This window comes from Crocodylus siamensis, chromosome 6, assembly GCF_052110815.1.
Source record: "Crocodylus siamensis isolate JL-2025a chromosome 6, ASM5211081v1, whole genome shotgun sequence".
Lineage (NCBI taxonomy): Eukaryota > Metazoa > Chordata > Crocodylia > Crocodylidae > Crocodylus > Crocodylus siamensis.
The window spans coordinates 71,309,416-71,334,456 of record NC_143400.1 but is presented as its reverse complement, the minus strand read 5'-3'; the positions used below and the strand labels follow the sequence as shown (position 1 = coordinate 71,334,456).

At 41.5% G+C, this 25,041-nt stretch overlaps 2 protein-coding genes across 12 annotated transcripts in view; one reads left to right on the top strand and one right to left on the bottom strand.

Annotated features, from left to right (window-relative positions):
* The window catches only part of IGSF10 (immunoglobulin superfamily member 10), a 31,044-nt gene extending 20,777 nt beyond the window's left edge, over positions 1–10,267 (top strand). For all 6 annotated transcript variants that reach the window (XM_090055406.1, XM_090055405.1, XM_090055403.1 and 3 more), the window contains one exon: positions 1,591–10,267. In XM_090055406.1, the coding sequence (XP_089911532.1) occupies positions 1,591–3,499 (1,909 nt within the window). In that variant the 3' untranslated portion in view covers positions 3,500–10,267. The remainder of the gene's footprint in view (positions 1–1,590) is intronic.
* A 151-nt stretch (positions 10,268–10,418) lies between these two features.
* Positions 10,419–25,041, bottom strand: part of MED12L (mediator complex subunit 12L) — a 315,648-nt gene continuing 301,025 nt past the window's right edge. For all 6 annotated transcript variants that reach the window (XM_090055409.1, XM_090055414.1, XM_090055411.1 and 3 more), the window contains 2 exons: positions 14,679–14,760; positions 10,419–11,028 (listed from right to left, as the gene is read on the bottom strand). In XM_090055409.1, coding sequence (XP_089911535.1) covers positions 10,976–11,028; positions 14,679–14,760 — 135 coding nt within the window. In that variant the 3' untranslated portion in view covers positions 10,419–10,975. The remainder of the gene's footprint in view (positions 11,029–14,678; positions 14,761–25,041) is intronic.

Sequence of the window (25,041 nt, the reverse complement as noted above, 5' to 3'; positions counted from 1 at the left end):
GCCCTGGGGGTGCATGAAACCACCAAGACTGGGAGATTGTAGTAGCCATGATTCCCCAGCCCTGGGAGTTTCATGCACCCTGAGGCAGGGAATTCATAATTGCCATGACTCACTAGTCCCCAGGGGTGCATGAGGTGGTGCCATGGCTGGGAGTCCCTCAACTGACTTCTTGCCAGTGTGGGAGGAGCCTGGGATTGGGCTCTCCCTGCCCCACCAAAAGGTGCAATGGGATCTAATGTACAGCCCCACAGTTGCTTCTCCTGCAACGTGTGGTATTGCATAAGGTGCAATTGCATGGATCACACGTTAGATCTCATTACATCTTTTCCTGCACATGTAGAGGGTGCCTGATAATTTGTTCTTCAGCGTTTGTCTGATTTTTTTCATATCGCATTGTAGCATTCACTTACTGTTAAGAGATAAATGATTTATAAACCTGGAGTTGGTTATGATTACTGCCAGCCCTTCGGTATTTAGGTTATTCCTTCCCCTGGCCCCTAACACAGTTCTGGCATCTCTTAGTATATGGATTAAGTTATAACTTTATTTTTTGATTGTTAGAAGAGATATTATATAAAATAAACTGTTGAAAAATGAAACTGAAAATAGAAATTGGCTTGAAAAAATATTAACCTGGAGAGTGAAAGCAACACTTGCGGAGGGAGGGGAAAATTTAGCCAGATATACTAGAAAATAAATCTAGTAAGCATCAGAAAAACAATTTCACCCACAAAGTGAGGAATTCTCAATAAAGCAGGGATAACTCTTAACACTTACTATATACTAGGGAATACATCTTACAGATAAAGTGTATCATTCATGTAGTAGGTGGAATGGAAAGACAAGAAAACAACAATACCAAAGTAACAGGAGGACCTAAGCCTGTCAAAAAATAGCCAAATTGTAGCCATCGAAACTTGCAGCCCAATTTAAGTAGCTCAGACAGGATGGTTTTGCAATGGCATGTTACACCATGTGCTCCTCTAGTTGAAGGGGTAGTAGGAAAACAAGAACATAATCATACTCTTCTTATCCATGCCTGATCCCGAGTTCTGTTTTCAGCTTCCTGTGGTAATTAGTGCTTGGCGTTAGGGCAGAAATCAAGGTGATCTGCAAAACCAGTGCAGAGGAAACCCCCAGGTACTAGTATGGAGTGTAACAGAGAGCTCTTAAGTTGTTTTGCACACAACTCTGCATTTTGGCTGCACTTGCTGGCCTGGATGTCTTTTCTAGTGATCTCAGAGTCCAAGTTTGATAATTATTATAATGCATAGCAATTCTTCCCCCAGTCTTTTGAGGAGGGAGAAGGCTGAGGTTTGAGTGGCTTAGTGGAAAGATTAAAGAGGTCTAACTGTCAGGAAGGATATAATGATACTGATTTTTTTCCCCCCATGTTGTCTAAAATTTGGGGTGTATATCTGTCCAGATCATAGGTTTATGGTTTATTTAAATGCAAATTCAAAGCTTCTAGATCCAGAAAAACCCTGCAGCATATTCATCAACTTACGTCCATGTTACTTTGTATCTCCTGTTAAGCTTAGTGTTCTTCTTGAGCATGTAATTACATATCCATCTTTTTTCTTCCACTAGAATGGGAAGTCGAATCCATGTTTATCCCAATGGATCCTTGTTTATTGAGGCAGTTACTGAAAAGGATGCAGGTGATTATGTGTGTGTGGCAAGGAACAAAATTGGAGATGACCTGATACTGATGAAAGTAATTGTGACAATGAAACCTGCCAAGATTGACCAAAAACAATATTTTAAAAAGCAGGTGCCGTATGGGAAAGATTTCAAAGTGGACTGCAAAGCCTCTGGGTCACCTGAGCCAGAAATATCCTGGAGTTTACCGGATGGCACAATGATCAATAATGTGATGCAAGCCGATGACAGTGGACGTAGGTCTCGGAGATACATTCTTTTTGACAATGGAACTCTCTATTTCAGTAAGGTTGGAATAGCTGAAGAGGGAGACTATACTTGCTATGCCCAAAATACTCTGGGAAAAGATGAAATGAAGATACACATTACAGTGGTACCAACTGCACCTCGTATAACACAGAATCACAAGACCTACATTAAAATAAGAGCTGGAGATACTGCAGTATTTAATTGTGATGTTGTTGGAGAACCCAAGCCAAAAATCTTTTGGCTGCTACCTTCCAGCGATATGATCTCAACTTCAACTAATAGATATTTGCTGCAGGCTAATGGATCATTGTCAGTCAGTAAAGTCAAACTGCTGGATGCTGGCGAGTACATATGCGTGGCTCGTAATCCTGGTGGAGATGATACAAAACTTTATAAACTGGATGTTGTTTCCAGGCCACCTTTAATAAACGGTTTGTATACAAACAAAACAGTTATTAGAGCAACAGCAGTGAAGCACTCAAAGAAGCAAATACACTGCTGGGCAGAAGGGACTCCTTCCCCTCATATTATGTGGATTATGCCTGACAATATTTTCCTAACAGCTCCATACTATGGGAGCAGAATAACAGTACACAAAAATGGGACACTTGAGATCCGGAATGTAAGACCTTCAGACACAGCAGATTTTGTCTGCGTGGCACGAAACGATGGTGGAGAAAGTGTATTGGTTGTGCAGCTAGAGGTATTAGAAATGCTAAGGAGGCCAATGTTCAGAAATCCATTCAATGAAAAAATAATAGCAAAACCTGGGAAAATTACTGTATTAAATTGTTCAGTTGATGGAAACCCTCCCCCTGAAATCATCTGGATGTTGCCCAATGGCACACGGTTTTCTGATGGGGCCAGAATTTCTCGGTTTTATACAGGAAGTAATGGTACCCTCATCATTTATAATCCTTCCAGGGATGATGCAGGAAAATATCGCTGTGCAGCCAGAAATAAAGTTGGCTATATTGAAAAGCTGATCATCTTGGAGGTTGGCCAGAAGCCCACTATTCTTTTTTATTCAAGAGGACCGGTAAAAAGTATTAGTGGGGAATCATTATCTCTTCATTGTCTCTCTGATGGAAACCCCAAGCCAAACACCATATGGACAGTACCAAGTGGCTATGTCATAGATCGGCCTCAAATTAATGGAAAATACATATTGCTTGACAATGGTACTTTAGTTATCAGAGAAACAACCATTCATGATAGAGGAAACTATGTGTGCAAGACTCAGAACAATGCTGGTGACTCATCTGCAACAATCCCTGTGATAATCGTAGCCTTTCCCCCACGGATTACAAACAGACCGCCACAGAGCATAAGAACAATGGTTGGTGCAGCAGTTCAGCTCAACTGTATGGCACTAGGGATACCAAAACCAGAAATTACATGGGAGCTGCCTGACCATTCAGTGCTTTCCACAGCCAGTAGAGGCCAACCATCCGGAAGTGAACTGCTTCACCCACAAGGGACATTAGTCATCCAACATCCAAAGCCTTCAGATTCTGGCATGTACAAGTGCACAGCTAAGAATCAGGTTGGCAGCGATTTCACAATAACATATATTCAAGTAATCTGAAATGAGAAAAATACTCTGAACAATTGTTAAAGGTTACATCTGGACTGAGTTTATTTTTGGAAAAAGTTTAATCAAAGGCAGCCATAAGCTTGTAAGTGAACCTGAACACATTCACAGTATTCAGTTTACAACAAACATGCAAAAAAGAAAGACTTGGAGAGGAGGAGGGAAGGGAAGTCTTGCATTATAAAACAGCATTGATTTCTTCAATGACTAATGGACTTAAACAAAATCTAACTTAAGGCACTTTTATTTTGCCAAGAAGCAGTGAGTATCAAACTGCTTTCCAGAAAATGTAACTGGAAGTCTTCAGTTAAGGATGGAGATTTTTTTATATTGGTTTTTTACTGCCCATTTTGTATCATTATTATAAGCATGGCAAACATTCAAAAGTATTTAAAAAAAGAAGAACAGATTTTATTGTGATTTAAATTACCTTATTGACATGTATGAATATTTTGTAATTCTTTTATAAATATTTCATAGAAAACAAGTATTGAGCTATTTTTAATAATATGACTTATTCTTTTACACTTGAATTTTTCTTCTTTGTTCTGTTCTTTAAAAAAAATCAAAATAGTTTAATAGTGCTTCCAAAAGAGACAATATTCTCTATATATTTGTTAAAAAATGAAAAAGCAACTAAACCTACAGATTCAAACCATATAAGCTGATGGCTTTTGTCAAAAGTCAGCTTCTAAAGATTTCAAACTAAAAATCATTTCATATATGTTAGAATACAGGTGGCTTAATCCAATGGAAAATTGTATTCCCAACAAGCTAATTCTTTTAAGGCAATAAGGAAAAGCCTATTTAAATGTTCTTCACCAGAACAGACTCTAGGACTTCATGAGCCAAATAAACCTTAGAAGATTAAACTAACAATAGCAAAGTCAGAGTTCCAGTTCATATGCTCCCAGGTAGAGGTATTAGTGTCTGTAGAGAAAGACCAGGGTCACAGCTTTTTAACTTCATTACAGAACATGATTATCTGCAGAGAAAATGTATCCAAAAATCACAGACTATGTGACATTGGTAGAATGGAATCTCCTCAATATTACTCCCCATGGTCTCTGCCATATTAACAGCATGGAAAGCTGGTTTTACTACTGTTGGTCCCTAGGTCTATAAAAACTTCAGTCTTTGACTGTTTCCAGGGGGAATCATAGGTTGCAAAGTAGAAGATAATGCTGCCACAAGAGAGCATTAGCTCTTACAGTAGTTAATGCAGAAAATCGCATGTTTGTGGGAAGGGTACAGGATAAAACACCTGCTGCCATTCTATACCACACGAGCTCCTACATCAATGAAATGCCTAGGACAATTAGAACTACAAAGTAATACTGCTTGTAAGATACTGCTACAAGAAAACTCCTACATGCTAAGAAAGGAATTAAAAAATCCTTACACATCTCTCTAATTAGTCTATGGGAAATCTAATGCTTAAGCAAATTAGAACATGCTCAGAGGCCCCTTGCACACATTATGTTTTTGGCATGATTAATATGTTAATCTTATCATAAACTGCAACATGCCACACATTCACCCAATACATGGTGCCATAAAATGATTTATCTCAAAGATAATAAAAAGTCCTTTTTCAAATATACAGGGAGGATGAAGGCGGCACCTGGAAGTGTGGGGCCCCTGCAAGATTCTCTGGGCAATCTGGTGGTTGCCACAGAGGAGAAAGCAAACCTCTTTAACCAATTCTTCACTTTCGTTTTCTTGGGCAGGGACCAGGAGTTCCCCAACGTGATGCAAGATGGACTCGAGGGGAATGCCTCCAGACCTCAGGTTGGGGAAGACCGGGTTAGAGAGCTTCTGGAGGGGCTGGACGTGTTCAAACCAGCGGGTCCAGATGCTCTCTACCCCAGGGTGTTGATGGAGCTAGCAGGAGTTATTGCAGGGCCTTTGGCACAGCTTTACAAATGCTCATGGTGCTCAGGCAAGGTGCCAGATGATTGGAAGATAGCCAATGCGGTCCTCATCTTTAAAAAAGGGAGGAGGGAGGACCCAGGACCCAGGCAACTATAGGCCTGTCAGTCTTACCTCAATTCTAGGGAAACTCTTTGAGAAGATCATCAAGGAGCACACCTGTGATGGGCCAGCTTCAGGGATGATGCTCAAGGGCAACCAGCATGGTTTCATTAGGGGCAGGTCATGTCAGACCAACCTGATTGCCTTTTATGATCAGGTCACAAAAGCATTGGATGCAGGTGTCGCCATGGATGTAGTCTTTCTGGACTTCAGCAAGGCATTTGACACTGTCTCCCACCCCATCCTCATTAAAAAACTAGGCAACTGTGGCATTGATGCCTACACCTTCAGATGGATTTCAGATTGGCTGAAGGGTCGTACTTAGAGGTGGTGGACGGGTCATATTTGATCTGGGGAGAAGTGGGCAGCAGAGTCCCCCAGGGTTTGGTCCTTCGGCCCACGCTGTTCAATTTCTTAATCAGCCATTTGGATGATGGGATGAAAAGTAACCTGTTTAAATTTGCTGATGATACCAAAATTTGGGGTGAGGTGAGCACGCTAGTAGGGAGGGAAAGACTGCAGCAAGACCTGGATAGGTTACAGGGGTGGGCTAGCAAAAACAGGGTGTGCTTCAATACTGACAAGTGCAGGGTGCTGCATTTGGGCAGTAGTAACCAGCAGCACACATAAGATGGGAAACTTCCTTCTTGAGAGCACAGAGGCAGAAAGGGATCTTGGAGTCATTATTGACTCCAAGATGAACATGGGCCAACAATGCGAGGTCACGGTTGGCAGGGCTAACCGCATCTTGTCGTGCATCCAGAGTTGCTTCTCAGGTAGGGCCAAGGAGGTGATCCTCCCCCTCTATGCGACACTGGTCAGGCCACAGCTGGAGTACTGTGTCCAGTTCTGGGCACCCCACTTCAGGAGAGATGTGGGCAACATTGAGAGGGTCCAGAGGAGGGCCACCCGCATGATCTGGGGACAACAGGGCAGACCCTACAATGAAAGACTGCAGGACTTGAACCTGTTCAGCCTTCACAAGAGAAGGCTGAGGGGGGACCTGGTGATTGTCTATAAATTAACTAGGGGGACCAGAAGGGTTTGGGAGAGACCTTGTTTCCCCTAACATAACAAGGAATAACGGCCACAAGTTGTTGGAGAGTAGGTTTAGCTTAGACATCTGTAAGAACTACTTCACAGTTAGGATCTGGAACAAACTTCCAAGGGAAGTAGTGCTGGCTCCTACCCTGGGGGTCTTTAAGAAGAGGCTTGATGCCTACCTGGCTGGAGTCATCTAAGCCCAGTTTTTCTCCTGCTCAGGCGGGGGGTCAGGCTTGAAGATCTGCAAGGTCCCTTCCGACCCTGCTTCTATGATTCCATGATTCTATGAAAATATGGAACATTTTTGGGTCTGGTTTGTATAGCGTGTGGCATGTGTCCCAGACCCAAGATTGTCAGGGGCCCAATGCTAACAGGCAGCTGGTTCTCACTTGTGGGATCAGGCTGAGGAGAGTCCCGATTCATCCCTGGCAGTCAAGTCATTGGAATCTGAGGAATTTTATGTCCCTTACTAAATACTGTGTATCCTGTTATGCATGTCAGCAGTGTTTGAGATGGGGTATAAAATGGGGTATAACATTTCTCAGATCCCAATCTCACCAATGTTTTAACTTGTGCTAAGGACCAGAGAGTTCCCAAATTTTCAGGCCAGGTATACCTCAACTAAATTTCAATCAACTGAGGAAGAACCTTAAAAGCGGGCCAGAAGCTAAATTTAAGTTGATTCTTTTGTAGTAAATTGATGACTTCCTAAAGTTAGCCACTTGTTACATTCTTCTCTAGAACTGATGGTGCATTAGAGGCAAATTGGCTAGATAAAATTTTGCTGGTTATTCTTGGTAATACTGTTGCCAACCTAATCAAGACCCAGTAAAGGGGTAAAATTTTATAAAATTAACAAGTAATTCCATTACCCATAATTTAAAGGGAAGTAATCTGGACTTTCAGAAAACAATAGTTTATCTTTTAATTTAAAAGCAAATTAACTTAACCCACTTACGTGGTAGTAAGTCTTTTTGTCCATTGTACCATTGGATAGTTACTCTAGTATATGATTTGCCTAACACACATTTGCTCTGAGGTTTAAAGAAATCATGGGCTGTCTGAGCTTTCTAGCCAGCACCAAAACCTTGGGACCTAAGGGCTGCTATGTATTGTTTTTGAGAGCTTCTGTTTCTGTTAGATCTTTTTACTGAATAAACTGGACTCTCACAAAGCCAAAACTATGTGGAGTTTCACATGACACAGGTAGCTTAGAATAATTTTTTACTGACTAAGACTTCTAAGACTACTGAAAGTTGATCGTACTACGGTTTCTTGTTTCTTTAATCCAATTTTAAATCCACCTTGCTCAGGGAAAAAAAAAGATTAGAAACTCATCTTGCTTCTAACATTTTCAGTATTATTAACTTGTGAACTCATACTTATTCTACAAATGAGACATGAAGCTCAGAGTCTGTCCTCAGTTACAATCAAGTAACCATGCTGCAAATCAGTAATGTTAGATGGGTAAATGAGGACAAAAACTGATCTGTGACAGAATATGTAGTACTGTACTGATAAATTTCTAGCAAAATGAAGTAATTTGGAAAGACAATGATATCAATTTGCATCAGGCTTCTTTGAGACAATACCTGATCTACAAAAAAGGGAAAAAATAAATTTACAAGTAAATATCAACTTTGTGAACAAACACAGTACATGTTAACTTTGTGGACTCAGTGACCGTTATTTTTTGACAAAATTCTGTTCCAGTGCGAAGACGGTCAAGACAAGAAATCCTTAGCTAAATATTTTCACAATGTACAAAGAAATCTACAAGAATTTTATTAAAGTAAATATGCTGACATCTGCTAGAAGTTACTTCCATTAGTGAGACTTTGCAACATGGAATTCACACAAATACAAATGATAAACTTTCAATTTTTTTACAAAGTTTACTACTTATCAGACTTATTTGGCTGTACTGTGTCTCAGTTAATTGAAGCTTGTTAGTGGAGACTCTGCAGGATGTCTCTTGATATTATATTGTAAACTATTCAAATGGCAAATGAAAAAATGAGTTAGTACAAAACATAAAAATATAAATGTATTTTTAAATGGCCTGAATATTTCACAATCAAAATGTGCATACCTAGTTCTAAACAAAGTCTCATGGAATAACTTGAATCACATAAAGCAATAGTAAACTTATTCTGATTATTTAACACTAATATGAAAAAAATGTACCACATATCTGAACAGGTTAAAATAGTAACTATTTCAATTTTTTTTTGTGATTTTGTACCAAATCTGTAAATACAGTCTGCATTTCACAACCAAGACTCATTCAGCACTAAGGATCAACTAGAAAATTTTAAATACTTACCATACAAAATAAATAGTAGAGACATTCTGACAGGATTAACTTGTTTCTTTTGAATTTACACAAACAAGTACCAACTTATATTGCAAAAACTGCTAAAGTAATTTTGGTGGTTCTTCCAGCATCTCACAAAACTCCAGAGAGCAGAAGCTGGAAAGAGGTTTCTCCTGACCTTACAAACAAGACCCAGCGATTCAATTCCTATTGAGGTTAACTGAAAGACTCATGTTGGATATTAATGGGACTTGAAACAGGGCCAAAACAAGTTAGAGCTAAATCTCTTGTGGCTGTTCAGCAGGGCTGTGTGAACCTTTGGGTGCTGATTCAATTTGGAGGAGATTCAGCAGCCAAATCTCCAAATCTGAACTGAATCAGGAGACCAATAAAAAGGTCCAAATCAATTTGAAGTTCTCCAAATCAATTCAGAAAAGATTTGGGCAGTCCCCACTCGCCACTGCAGGGAGTTGGACCCGGTAAGTGGAGGAGGGGAAAGGGGACCATGGGGGGACCACACCAGGCCCCATCCCCTGCCTGATCCCCCAGCCCTCCTGAGTGCCCCCCAACCCCTGCCCACTATCTCAGTCCCCCATGGCTGCCCCACCTAGCCTCAGCTCCCAACTCTTTAAAGAAAAAAAAAAAAAAAAAGCCCTGCATTCACTGGCTGATGCAATGGCTGTCAGGGTTTCTGGGGGCTTGTGGCAGAGCCCCCCCACACAGCGCAGGGCAGAAGGGGGCAGCAGGGATCACCCCCACCCTGCCACCTGGCGGGAACTGGTGAGTGCAGGGCTTTTTTTTTTTTGCTTTTTTTTTTAAGAGCTGGGGCCTGGTGAGGCAGACATGGGGGGGCTGGGAGAGTGGGTGGGAGATAGGGGCTCCTAACAGCCCCCCAAACAGAACAGGGCAGTGGGGGGGCAGCAGGAGTCACCCTCCCCGCCCCCCCACCTGGCAGCAGCTGGTGACTGGTTGACTAGTGTTTTCTTTTTCTTTTTTTTTTATTAAAGAGCTGGGAGGCTGGGGCTGGCCGGGACAGCCATTGACAGGGCTGGGAGAGTTGGCGGGGGATGGGGTCTGTTTGATTCAGAGATTTGGCTGAATTGATTTGGGACACTGATTTGAATCACCAAGCTGAACCACTGTCCCCCAAATCAGCTGAATCCAAAGCAAATACTAGCCACTTCGCACAGGTCTACTGTGTTCAGGTCTTTGTTACTTTCAGAGGTCACTGAGAGTTGCATTTAAAAATTATTATATATATTTGGGCGGGGGGGCTGGACTCAATGATCTTCCGAGGTCCCTTCCAGCCTAATGTCTATGAAATCTATGTCTATGAAATCTATATAGATATATTTATATAGCACATATTTAAAAAAGAAAAAAGTATGAAGCACTGCTACTTCTAGTAGGTTTATTAATGATACATTGTGGCTTTTATATAAACCTTAAGAAGTTCTAATACAAGCAAGAAACCCACTTCAGCACCTTCTTACCACAATGAAAGCAAGAGAAAAATGGTACTTTTAACCAAAGGACTTTATATAAAGTGCTTATGAAAATTACAGAGAGTCAAAATTAACATAATTTAAATCAATACTTGTTCTACTGTCAGAGAACTAAGAGGTGAACATTTTAATAAACAAATTAACCTTCATGCCAGAATCAGAAGTGCCTTTCAATTCAGTAGTTTGGTCCAGTACAGTTCTTTTAAAAAAAAATTAAAAAAAAGACAAAACAAAACAAAAAATGTTTCCTCATCAATAAATAAAATTCAGCATTCTTTATCCTCTTTAAAAGTAACAGTACCCTAAAAAAGCACCAAATTCATATAATTTGCAACAACAATGTTCCTTAAATAGGCCCACAAATCCATACATTTAAATCTAGTTAAATGCAAAAGAAAAACCTTTCACTTTCGTTACTTATTCACATCAATTGCAGCACAAAAAATGTCTTGAAAAATAAAGAAAAAAAATTAAAACTTGCTTTCTAGCAATAACTAGTGCATTGAATTTTGATTTGTTTCTATTCTTCAGTGCAAACATAACACTACATCTTGCTCCTGTCTTCCAGATTCAGAAATGTGAAGGATGCCCATATTGATTCACTCCTTGTTGTGGCTGGTTACCTAATTGACAAAAATAAAGGGAAATGCATGTGTTCAATGTCTAGTTTATACAAAAATCTGCAGAAACATCTTTCAGATTAGAACCGTGATGAGCCAACTTAAGACTCAGAGCAATTCATTCACCAAAATGTGAGGGGTAGTAAGACACTGGTTACCCAGAGAGGCAGTGGAAGCTCCATCCTTGGAGGTTTTCAAGACCTGGCTAGACAAAGCTTTGGCTGGGATGATCCTGGTTTGAGCAGGGGGTTGGACTAGATGACCTCCTGAGATCCCTTCCAACCCTAATTTTCTATGTTTTTGTGACTGTTCTGTGTGACCAAGCACAAATTACAAATTGGATTCTGCCCACCTACTTGTCAAAACTCCCTTTGACTTCCTAGGGAGGTTTTGCCTATACCAGGATTGCAGGAATGGACGTTTCAAGAAACCTTTTGAAGAATAAATGCTTTTTGTAATCACATGAGATTTCTAAAATAACAATCAAATGAAAGAACAACCATTTTGTAATACTTCTCTTCCGAGATCAGCTTCCTTTAAATACTGGGCCTCATTTATTCTGCAGAAAGTATTCCTTTGCCAAAAAAAATCTCCCTTGTGCACCTCTTCGATCTATGAGCATGTCCTCTAACTCTCAACAGAAAAACTGGAGAAAATTTTTTTTAACGAGAATTGTACAGAGGTTTCAACCTTTTTTGCTGTGAAGACAAATTGAGTACTGCATTTCTAGTTGAAGAGAAGCCTTACAAATGTAAATCAATGAATAGACTTCCTGTGTGTGCAGACAGCTTAAAACAATATTGACTTGAAGAGTGTGAACTGCTTCCATTTGTTATTAAACTGGTGCGTTTGCAGTCCAGGTCCAATGCTGACAGTGGTAATTCTGGCCTTGTTCTCTATGGATTCAATCCTAGAAACATTTAGAGACATGCAGAACTTTACCACAAAGCATTTACCTCATGGATTTCAGGCACAGTCCTCATGGTAGTAAAGTTAAGCACATATGTTGCTGCCTGTTTCATTTATGGAGAACCCTTCATTGAAGTCAGGAGGTCTTCTGGATTGCATTGCAAGACTGTACACAGATGCCCAGTCTAGCCATTTAAAAACTAGCTCAGGCTCTTGAAGCTATTTATCCATGGCAACACCGGGCTCCTTGCAGCCCAGTTTACCCTGGTAATTAGGATATTATCCTCAATCTGAGCCTTATGACTAAGATTTGAAGGCAAAGCAATTGCTGTTAACAAACAAGTGATGAGAGTCCAACACCTAATTATGTATAGCTCTAGGAGATTATATTTACTTCTGTCTTTTTCTTCCCCTCACCCTTCCAAGGGTCAAGTAGTTTAGAGAAAAAAATTCCAGCACTCAGCAGGTAGGAGCTCCTGCCAACCACAGCAAGTCTGTAGAACTGAATATGAAGGAACTCTGAAATAGGAGTATATTCCATAACCCAAATCAGGCCACTCCAAGCAACATTACTTTTTCACATACATTTGAACTGGCAGCATGCTGACACTTGCAATTTGTTAGGGAACTATCCAAATGTGTTTCTTAACTAATAATGAAAGAAAAACATTTCTTGTTAGGGACCCAATTGCAAGCCCTTCTGGCAGCCTGGTTTCAAGCCTGAGTATGCTGAAGTTCCACGAGGATTAGGCTGGCAGTCACATTCATATCAGAATTTCTATGGAAAAGCTTGCCAACAAATGAAAATTTGTTCATGGTGTGAGGTGTCAGCTAAGCACAGCTTTTGAAGCTGAAGATAGTGATAGACTTAATTCTTTCACCACTTTATGAATCCATAAAATTATTAGCCAGGCAAATTCAAAACACTGACCTCCATGAATGTGGGTCTTAATCCTAAAATATGCCAAACACCTTTTATTCCTGAAATTCAGTAACTTAATGCATGACTACACGGTACAATGACATTCCACATAAAGACACTGAAAGCTTGAAATAAGTCTGCTTGAGTATCCGAAGGAATCAAGCTGCATTGAGGGAAGTAAATTAGCCCAAGTAGTGCCACACTAGCATAGATACACTGTTTCCAGTATTTGAGCTGGCTCATTTGAAAGCTAGCCCAGATACCTTTACAAAGGGTGTGCGCTGCAGTGTAGACATACCCTTAGTTATGCATCTGTTTCAAATAGAGATTCTATCCTCAGTCTCTATGACAGGCTCGTCCTGTTGAAGTAAGATTTAAGGATTCTTAGATATAGAATACAGCCAATTTACTGGCCTTGAACAGCAGTGAAAATTAGAATGCTCTATTCTTATTACAGTATCATGCAGATCTTGATGGTTTGCCTCCAGGTTCACTTTTTAACTTGTGTCAATAATCTGCTTAAAACTATCTTGTAAATTAATTTATGCTGACAATATCTGCTGAAGACTCTATCTTTGGGCCTTCTTGGATCTTGAAGATCCTATGAGTTCTGTTTGGTAATTACATTCAACTGTTTCTATAACTGGTGCTTGCAGGTAAATGCTTCAAAATTAGTTTGTGTATTTTCCATTTTCATAATGACTCTAGAACTTGGAAAGTGAATGTCACCCTCGGGCTGACTGCCGACACATAGCCTACATCTGATCCCTTTCTGTGTTGCTTTTGATAGATCTTTGAATTACTGTGACTGCAGTAAAATTTGCTACAAAATAAAAAGCCAGTAATGATCCACTTGGTCCAGCTGACAGATCTACCTGAGGTCTGAACAGTCCTCCTTTTTAATAACTGCACTTACTCTCTACTGCTTGGGAGAATTATTGTGCTCTAGTCTGAGGCTGATTGTTCCACTCTAGCTTGGACAATGGGTAGCTCCATACAATCATTAACTTCATGTTAAGGATTCCAGAGGCCGCAACTCTGCCTTGGCTGACAGTACTGAGTAACATCACTCTGCCACCATTTCCACAGAACACATTTATGTCAAAAATGGTAGCTAAAAATCAAAAGCTCACCTGGCCAACTGCTTCTCTCTTTTCCAACTCACTCAAATCCTGATATCACCTATGCTATGTTTACTGCATAATAGCTTCTTGGTGGCACTCACTGGTAGAAGGGGTTCTATTGTCAGTGATTAGCCATTGTTAACCATTAACTGTGACAGGGAAAGGTAAACAGGAGGAGCGTTCCCACTATTGGAAAACAAAAGCTATTCAGAAGTTTTGAAAGCTTTGTTTTTCTTTTTCTGATTTTTCACCCCAAAACTAGCTTTCATGTGTATGCATTCAGATTAATTTGAAACAGTCCAACAATTAAATGTTTAAAATAAGAGCAAGGAACATTTTGGGGAAATCTTGGGGTTGGTGGCCGGGGGAGGGGCGGGGAATCAAACAGTTGTGACCCTGACATGCTCCTGCCAAATCAGGCATGGGGATAATGGAGTAAACTGAAGTTGGGAAACAATGAGGCTCTGGTCCTAGTGTGATTCAGTTTTGACCTTGGCACTCGTGCAGAGACTGAATACATTCAATGTGGGGAGGGTAACTTACTGTCACAGTTACTGTGTCAATTCAGGTCACAAGTAAAGTCAACTTCAGTAGGATGTATTACTTCAGATTTCACTCTTCACGCTTTTAAATATGCAAAAGAAACTGTAAAAAAAAAAAAAAAGAGAAGCCCCTCACATATGCAGAGGTATACTTACTAGAGAGCTGTTTCTGGAGTTGTCTGACTAAAGCAGCTGTCTGCTGTTGCTGCTGAGTCTGCTGCAAGCCTTGCCTTGGAAACTGCAACAGTAACACCAAAATAATGAGATGCACATACAGCCCTTGAGGCATCAAAGTCTTATCAAAGGATGCTAAGACAGCCAGAAAGCACTGGGTCACTCCTACAGGGCTGAGGAAGCCCTGGTGGAGGGCAGCAGGTTGGGGAGCCCGAGTCTGCAGTAAGGAACCCATGCCCATCCCTGTCCCTGCATACAGATGGGGGGCATGGGTCCCCCCATTCTCCTGGGAGCATGCGCCACCTCCCGCCCCACCAGACAAGCTGCCTCTGGAGCCTCCAAGGTGTTTTAGTTCAAAGCGCACCACTGCCATTTTCTCAGTGCTGACTCACATTTCACTGCTTACACAACTGTGTGCGGCGTAGTGCCGGGCACTTTCCAAAGTGCCTGGCACTGCAACATATATATACATGTATAAAAATGCCCTATAGGAACTTGCAGTCATAGAGGCTCTAATTGCCTAGAGAAAGTAATAATTTTGGATCATTTGTTTATGTATTTTTCTTGCACATTTTGGAGGTGAAAATGAAGTTGCTTTATCCCGGTCTAAGGAGAAACAGAAACCTAATTGTAATGATAATGAAACCTTCTGAGCTCCTAAAAACTGCATATGAAACGGGTGAAAACAAATAAATGGAGAGGAAGATTTCTGGAGATCTGTGAGCCAAAACATGACAAGTTTTGGTGACGAATGTCAGAAATGTCTAGAAGAAAGAAGATTAAAGTTCATGTCATGTTTTTCTCTCTCACTGGAACCTTCTAAATTTCACAGTAGTATAAGATATCACATATGTCCAGCCAGACACAAGAGGTAAATTCATTCTGCCATAAACAGACCATCTATCTTTTCCACCTTTGCTGGGGCTGGCATTCATCCTGAAACATACTTGAAAGTGTTTTTTACCAACTGCCTTGTTCAAAGGTGCTATGTTCAAAAGCCAACAGGTTTGTTATCAATTGTCAATAACAACTGTGTTTTCATCAGAAGTATTGATTAAACACATCATCAGTTAACAGGGGTGGAGAGGGAGAATAGCATTCTTTCCTGTATATCCCCACTTTAAATAAAAGGAAGCATAATGCACAAATACCCAATTCTTTGCCACTGAGCTGCTGCACATATTTTAAAAGGCTATATATTATGCCCCTAGTTGTCTTTGGCGTTTATGGAAATTGAGGATGTTCAACACCGGGCAGAACCATTTTAAAAAGCTGGTCTTCATCTCACTCCAGTCCCATCTCACTAATGTCATTGATAATGAAGTGCAAACCCTTTCAAGTATATGGAATCTGACCAGTGTAAAACTAGTGGGATGCCAGAAAGAAAGGGGAAAACGCACAACAAATCCAATATTAGACCACTAAATCCTGCTTTGGCATCCAACTTAAGAGAAGTAGCTCTATATTATATTGGTGTTGCAACAGAATTTGGCCTTACATTTGCTTTTCCAAAAGCAAGCATTGTTTCCCTAGCAATTCTAACTAGGCAGTTTGGTTTTCAACTGAAAAAAAAAGTACAGGATCCACATCACTATTTTGCATGCCTCTGGCTGCATTTCTAAAGGAAGCTGTTCTCCATTAACAGCCCTTTGCTGCAAGTCACCAATCAATAAGTTATAAATACATGTTTGAATCAAGCAACCAAAGTGACAAGTAAAGCAGGTACCCCATATCAAAGTTATTCTTTTACGCAAGCAAAAGCAGCTTGACATGGTAAATAATACAATGGAAGATGCTGAGTAAAAATAAACTGTGTATGTGAACTTTGTCAGCACTTGCCTTCAATTTTAAACATTCATTTTTGGCATTAGGAAGTTAGTTAAACTGGTTTCTACCTCATGCTAACCTCTTTTTAAAAGTGATCCTTTCCTTTCAATTTCCCAAAGATCTGGTCCAAAGAGATCACCCAAGGAAATCTTGAATATAATTGTATTATTAGACCCTCAGCTGGGGGGAAAAAAAAGCTTGTATATTCACTGAAAAGAGTTCTCTCTCTCAATTATGTCATTATGGAATTAACTCAAAGTTTCATTGCAAAATGCATCTCCTCAGCCACAAGGGGAAGCAAAACAAGAAAACTGGCAGAACAAAAGTCAACTGGAATTTTTAAATCAGATTTAAATGTGGCTGTCATCACTGCAGGATGGTGGGGGGCAGGGAAGAGGGAAGAGGAAGCAATACAATACAGTGTGCTTTGGCTACCTGAGAAATTCCACTGACATACATCAGTATAACTGTTGCCAGAATTTGGCTGCCCCCCTTTCACAGCTCAGCCTTACAAGCCACTGAGCACTTTGGGCCCGTGCTTGAAATGTGCACAGTCAGGATATGGTGAAATACAGTGCAGAGTTCAGGTCTGAATGTATAGCATCTTTCTGAATTGAGCCCTGTAAGTTCTAAGGAGAGCAGAACAAGAGCTAAAACAGCTCTTAAAATGCATGTGTATTTCAAGAGGTAAGTTCTCTAGTAAGATACAGTACAGCATAGGATTCCATCATGCTGTCTTTTTCCTGCACCTAGAAGCCTCCTTAGTGTTTAATTGACTCCTCATTATTATTTTCAGAACTGCACTACATAATCAAATTATTTTTCCACTAATTTATCGTATTAGCCATCATTGTTAATGTTAAATACATAACAAAGTACATTACACAGTTCATCTGGAAGAATTTCTAATGCCCACCCAGCCCTCCTCAATTTACATTTTCAATGACTTCCTGTCTTGTATGCAGACCAGCCCAACCTCTGGCTTCTTTACTTTTCATTCCATCCAGGAAGAGCACACACCAACTGCTGTAACTTCCTTAGCCTGATCAAGGGTTTTTGAACCCGAAAGCTTGCTTAAAAATTGTTCTCCAACTATTTAGTTGGTCTAATAAAAGATATCAGATTCACCCAAAGAACCCTGTCTGCCTAATGCTGAAACAATTCATTTGTTCTTTTAATATATCAAATTCAAAGTAACAACGTATATCCTTTCACCGGTTTTATTTTATAACATTGGTTAGTCTAATTTTAGAAGTCCAAAGCAAAGGGTCTTCAAAAACTTCCCAGGTTCTAAGACATTTTCCTGTCAAAGATTTTGTCCAACAGCACAAACAGCATAAACAAGAGGCAGACAATACGGTCTGAACATACCACAGATCGGGTGATAGTTCAATCTTGACACAATAAAAATACTTTTGGTATAAATACTAGGCAAAAGTAGTATTCTATCAGGACTGAGATCCTCATCCTTCCCCTGTAATTTTTACAGGCAAATAAAAAACAAAAGAAACTGTTAAAAGTTTCACCTTCCTACCACCAGACACAAAGGCCAACAGATAATGCTTATGCTTAGATCAAATTAAAGCACAAGAAATCCTTTATAATGACTTGAGTTTCTAAAAATTACTCTGACCTTTCTGTAAAAGCTTCAAAGATTTTTTTTTTTTTTTTTTTTTTTTGCTTTCTGATCTAAATTTAATTCAGGAACCTCTTGGGCTGAAAGGAGACAAAAAGACATTTTTCTCTTCCTCCTCAAAAGCATTTTTCAGCCACTCTGGAGACCCTTTTTGGAGTCACTGTTTTCTGCTCTTACCTCCCAACCATCTAAAAGACCATAGCTCACAGTTCCAAGAGGTGCCATTCTGGCAATCTTTGGTTTCTCTTCCAAGCCCACCAAAATACTTGTGACCTACCACCAAAGTTCTGCCCAGAATCTTGAACATGACAACCACGCCCCAAGAAAGCAGTTAGCCACGTTAGTCTGAAGTCAGGTAGAAGGCAAAGCAGGATAACACCTTTATCTCTCAGAGGTGCCACCAAGAGGAGGAAAAACTACTCCCACTCAGCATAATTCATGGCAGAAGAGGAAAGGATATTGTTAACATTACAAAAATGTAGCAATACTTCTTACAAGACTTACTGTCAGCATTTTCATCACTCTTGTTTCCTTATCCAAGCTCATTACTTCTTCTTTTTTGATTATATTTGCTAAAACTATGCGTGCTTGTCTAGTTCAATATCCTTATAGACTCATACTACATGCAGACAGATACAGGTATAGATATAGATATTAGGGCTGTGCGAAATGGCAGCATTTCATTTTGATGTTTCAACAGAACAGCATTCAGTTTTTTTAAGTTTTGTTTCGATTTGAAACAGCTGTTCTGTTCCATTGAAACAGGGTCAAAAAATGAAACTGTTTTGACACTTCGCCCATTGGATATAATGGGGAAGGTCAAAACGGACTATAACTTTGTCATTTCTGGCCTGATTTGGATGAAACTTGAAGGACTGGTAGCCCCTTATGAGGGCATGAAGTCTGCCAGGTTTCAAGGAGATAGGTGAATGAGGGTTCAGGGAAATTGCACCCCAAAGTCTTGAAAGCAAAACTCATGTCACATGTATGCGTTAAGCCACAGTGGGGTCAAAACTGCAGGCATGCTAAGATTCAAGGAGATGGGTGCAGGAGTTTGGGGGAAACTGTACCTCAAGCTGCAGACAAGCAAAGCTCGTGACATGGATGACACTGTGTGTGTAAAGGCGCAGCAGGGTGAAAAGCACAGGCCTGCCAGCCCTTGCCAAGGCCACAAAGCCTGCCAACTGTCAAGGAGATTGGTGCAGGAGGAGTCTGGGGCCCTGCATCCCTAGCTGCTGACAGGCAAAACTCATGCCATGGGTGCTTGTGGGACCATGTCTGTCTTGGGGCATGGGGAGGGTGGGGAAACTACTGCAGGCCTGGCTGCTAGGCCCTGCTGCGGCCACAAAGCCTGCCAGCTGTCAAGGAGATAGGTGCAGGGGGGTTCTGGGGCTCTGCACCCCTAGCTGCTGAGAGGTAAAACTCATGACATGCCTCTCATCAGGCAGCAGAACTGAAGATCCCCCACCACTTGCCACCACAGACCTGGGGGTAATAACTGACCACAGTATGAACATGAGCCAGCAGTGTGATGCTGTAGCCAGTAGGGCCAACAACACCTTGGCATGCATCAACTGATGCATCTCCAACAAAACCATTGCAAAGAGTGATTCTCTCGCTCTACTTGGCACTGGTGAGACTGCAGCTGTAGTATTGGGCTCTGCACTTTAACAAGGATGTAGTAAAGCTCAAGAGAGTCCAGAGAAGGACTACACATATGATCAGAGACTTGCACGGCAAGCCATATGAGGGACCTGGGACTCTTCAGCCTGAAAAAGAGAAGGCTCAGAGGGGACTTAGTAGCAGCTTACCACTACATCAAAAGTGTACACCTAGGGCTCGGAGAACAACTGTTTAACAGGGCACCCTTGGAAAAAACTCGGACTAACGGTCCAAACTCCTGGAAGATCATTTCATGCTCAACTTTAAGAAAAACTACTTCACAACTAGGGTGTGCAGACTGTGGAATAAGCTCCCTCCAGAGGTACTGCGATCACCTACCCCGGAAATCTTCAAGAGGAGACTGGACAGTCACCTTGCTGCACCTGACCCCCAGTTATCTTTCCTGCTTGGTACAGGGGGATGGACCCAATGATGTTCCAAGGTCCCTTCCGGCCTTACAATCTGTGAATCTATGAGTGGCTGGAGCCTAAGTCTTAGGTGATATGGCTTTGAACCAGTTCTTCCAGGCCCCAGAACCCCCCGGCACCCACCTCAACAGCTGGCAGGCTTTGTAGCCGCAGCTGGGCCTAGCAGCCAGGCCCGCAGTAGTTTCCCCACCCTCCCCGTGCCTCAAGACAGACACAGTTGCACAAGCACCCATGCCACAAGTTTTGCCTGTCAGCAGCTAGAGATGCAGGGTCCCAGAACCCAGAAGGCCCTGCACCTCTCTCCTTGAAAGCTGGCAGGCTTCGTGGCCACAGCAGGGGCTAGCAGGCCTGCAGCTTTCACCCTGCTGCACCTTAACATACAGTGTCACCCATGTCATGAGTTTTGCTTGTCTGCAGCTTGAGGTGCAGTTTCCTCCAAACCCCTGCACCTATATTCTTGAAACTTGGCAGGTTTTGTAGCCTCAGCAGGGGCTAGCATCTCTGCAGTTTTGACCCCACTGTGGCTTAACACATACATGTGACACAAATCAGCAGGTCCAGATGCTCTCTGCACTGAGGGGGACACATGGAAGCCAGCAGACCCTGCTGTGCCTACAGGTCTCTGCCCTAGCATCACAGCCTTCACAAGCCATGCCTGCTACCTCGAGGTGTGTAGAAAAAACATTTAAAGCTGTTTCTATGGCCAAATTGCTGATTCTCTGAATCAGCATCAAACTTCAGACTCAGCTGAATCGAGTCAGGGACAAGGATCCAAATCAACTAATCAAATCAAATCACTGTCCCCAATTCGGGCTGAATCCAAATCGAATAGGGCCCATTTCGCACACTCCTACTAGCTAATGCCAAGAGGTGTCTTTCTCTTTAATTTTACTGGGGCAGGCAGACAGAACAGTGACTGCTTTTTGGACCTAATCAACAGGTCAGCTGGTAAAAACTGTTTAGGAAGTCTGAAGCAATGGAGAGAGGGCACAGTTTTGCTAACTGGGTGATAAAGACTTATCACTATCACCTCCAGCTGGCTTGCTTGCTTGTCAGTGTTAGAAATATTATTAAAAATGCATTATCAATAGCTGTTAGCTCCCATCAATAGTGTTGTCCTTTGAATAAGCACGGCTGCCAGCCCTCCTTGTCTCCTTAATGAGAGAGGGAAGGGGGGGGTTGGAAACTGAAGGAAAAACTCCAAGAGCTCTCTTTGTTCTCCAAATTTACTATCTCTTTGTTACACTAAATCACACTTTCTTTCATGGCTCCTACGGTTCTTAGGCTAAGATAAGAGTAATTGCCATTTTAGCCTTCAGGTTGAACCTTGAGTAACCTTGAGTCCCTTTTGAGCACGCGTAATAACCTAATACATATTAAGCCTATCCGCCCCGCATACTTAAGTAGTTAATTATAATACACATGGGATGCATGATCTGACGTATTCTCATGCATGTTTGTATGAACCGGAAATGAGTTGTAAGAGTTCCTGTTTCTGTACACGTGCCAGAAGAGAGTTTTTTTTACCTCATCAGTTTGCCCCAGGCAGTATGACAAAGCAGGAAGGGAGATTTAAAAGCTCCTTATCATCAACAGATGCATACACTGCACCCACACCCACACCCCCCGCCCCGGCCTCAGAGTGCTAGCCTGGGGCTGGGGGCTGGCAACACTCCTGCCCCTTGAGCAGCCAGTGGGGAAAAGCCTGGGACTGTGCAGGCAAACCTTCCTAATGAGAGAGTCCTGCTGGGGCCTGGCTATGCCCTGCTCAGCTCAGCTCCCTCCAGAAGGGAAGAAAGGCCTGCTTCTAGCTTAAGCCACTGCAGGCATGTGCCTGAATTTCCTCTGTGCAGAGAGAATGTCTATCAGGTTTCAAACCAGTTCAGCCTAGCTAGGTTAGACTAACCTGCAACACCTGAATCAATTCAGGCTCAAGCTTTATGAATGTCTGCCTCTAGCCTCTATGACATTTCCTACCCCTGATAGAGATATCAGGGGTAGGCAATGTTTTTTGGCCGGAGTGCTGAGAAAACCACAATTTCTACCTTGGAAGGTGCTAGAGTGCTAACATGCTGGAGCCCAGAGCTGCTGTTTGCAGCCTCCTGGCTGCAGCCAGCCCACAGAGCCCAGTCTGCTTGTAGCAGGACTTGCAGCCTCCCAGCCACCTGCTAGTAGCAGCCTGGGCTCCATGGCTGGCAACAGCTACTTAAAGCCCAGGCTGGCAGCGGTGGCCTTGTGTGCCATGCTCAGCATGCGTGACAGGGGTTGCTGACCCCTGCTCTATATGCTACATACAGTCATTTCCTTCCCTAGCCACTTCACTGCTTCTGCAGATAATGCATCTGCTTGCACAGTGCAGAAAATGCCATGATTTAGGGCTGCTTCCTGAAAGGCTTTTTTTTTCTTTTAAAAACCAAGAGTCTTCTGTTTATAGTTCCACATAAGCAAACACCCTAGGTAACAACCCTTACCAAATAATACAGAGGGTCAAAAGCATTGACCATAGAATGGTTTCTCGCAATAGAAAATCAGCTTATATAAAGCACTGTCCTATGTTAGTTATGGGCAAAAGAGAACACATATGCACAATATCTAGTTAAGTACTGTGTAAGCCTGCAGGTTTCATATTTAAGGTATTCAGAATATAATGCTATAGTAATTACAAATATGAATGACTGAATGCTCTTTATATCTGTTTACAGAAATAGATTTAATTCATTCTCATCTTTGACACACGTATGCATGCACACACAACCTTTCAGCTTCCTCTACTTGCATGAGGACATAACCAGATTTTTAAACTGACAAATAGCCCTGCAAATAGTTTTTGTTTTCTCTAGAGCCCTTCAAAGTTTCCTTGATCTCCATACGTGGACCACTACCATGCTTATGGCATTAATGTACATTTGTGTTTTCTTTGCCAGCACATGCAGCATATGCTGGCAGTATGTGCACACTTGAGAGTAGTCCAGAGGAACATGAAAATAAACAATTATCATCATCTAGACTAAGTAAACATTATGGTCTGGATTGGAACCCAGACCACTAAATTCCCGTACAGGCCTTCTGTGGTCAAAGGAGTTTCAATAAAACCCCTCCCCACAAAAAATTCTCTTTACAGCAATTCCAGAAGGATTTCATAGGAGATTTTTGGATGAAGATTTTATTACTTGGAAAATCTAATGAGTTTATCCTAGTGAATGAAATGAGAAAAACTTGAGGTGCTCCCGTTTCCTTGCAGTACTTAGCATTTGACCTTCTAAAGGCTAGTTTTTCCAGACTGCAAGCCAAATTAGTACTTAAGATTATCTAAAACATGACACTAATCAATTATATTAATTATGCACATAGGACCCAATTCTCTCATGTAGCCAAGCTGCACCCAATGTTGAAGGGACAGGGTAAAGTCCTTCATATTTATGCTCACCCCATCTTGGGGCTTTTCAGTTGTATTTTCTTATGCCTGTGTGAGGGGCTTTAAGATTGGTAGGGAGGCAAGTAGGTACATTTCAAAGTCCCACTTCCCTAGTGGAATACTCAGGTCTCCGCTTAGGCCAGTTAGGTGTCAGCTAGGAATTAAAGCAATGCAAAACTGACTTACTGACCAGGTACAGATATTACATTTTTACTGATAAAAGTGATCGGATGCCAGTTTATACCCATAATAGAAGAGATGTTCAGTCACAGATTGGTTTAAAAATGGTGAAACCAGGTTCTAAAATTTGCCCTTCTCCCCCACCACCAAAGGGCAAACGCATGTTCTGTTTACCACCAACCTAAACTACGCCACTTACAGAAAACCACGCAACTTGGACAGATTCCAGGGTTTCTGAATGTCTGTACCTAGCTATTGCTGTTTTAGGACGTAGATTACAACTGGTCCCATAAGCAGAACTAGGATTTTGAAAAAAGGGGTGCAGATGGTAAGGTACATCATCACATATAACAACATATTTTTCTCCATGTAAACAGAAACTAGAAGCTTTACTAATATGCCAAGGGTCTATATTATTCAGTTTAAGATCAAATGAAGAGCAAATATATATTTATTGAAATGTGCACTAATTTTCTAAATTGTATATAAAATTTAAAAACAGAAACTAGACAAAAATAGTGCAAAAGTATTGTTTTATTAGTCCTACTAGTCATTAGACGTAAAAGTACATCTCTTATTCAGATTTGTAAAACAAAATTTAACCTTCTCTAATGTCTTGACATATTTTACTGTCAGTCAGTTTACACCTGATTTAACATTACCACACCTGAGCCAAGGTTTTTAGCTAGAGCTAAAAACAATCTGCAGGGCTGCGAAATAGAAGGGAATGGCTAACAAACACCAGAATTGAAGAAGAAAGGATATTTTGAATAGTGAAACAAGACAACCATTAAAAATGAGAAAAGGACTGTTAACACCTGTAGCATAAAGAGAGATTAGCAAGGATCAGGTAGATTATAAAGAGCTACTCAGTAAAGTGACTCCCCACGGCTGCCAGAATAGAAATGTTGCTGCTGCTGCGACCAGACAGTGGTTTTAAAGTTTGGTTACAGCAGGGGAGGCAAAATCTGGCCCACCAGGCCATTCTATCCAGCCCGCGGAGCCCTTAAAAAAAATTTAGTAAATTAATATTAATTTGCCCTGGCTCCCCACGCCAAAGCAGGCTGAAGACAGGGGCAGCAGAACCCAGACAGAGCCCTCAGCAGGCCTGAGCAGCCCAGCCCCACCCACCCCCAGCCAGTTCCCTGCTTTCCTGCCCCTGCCCTGCACCAGCACCACTTGACTGTGGCTCTGGCT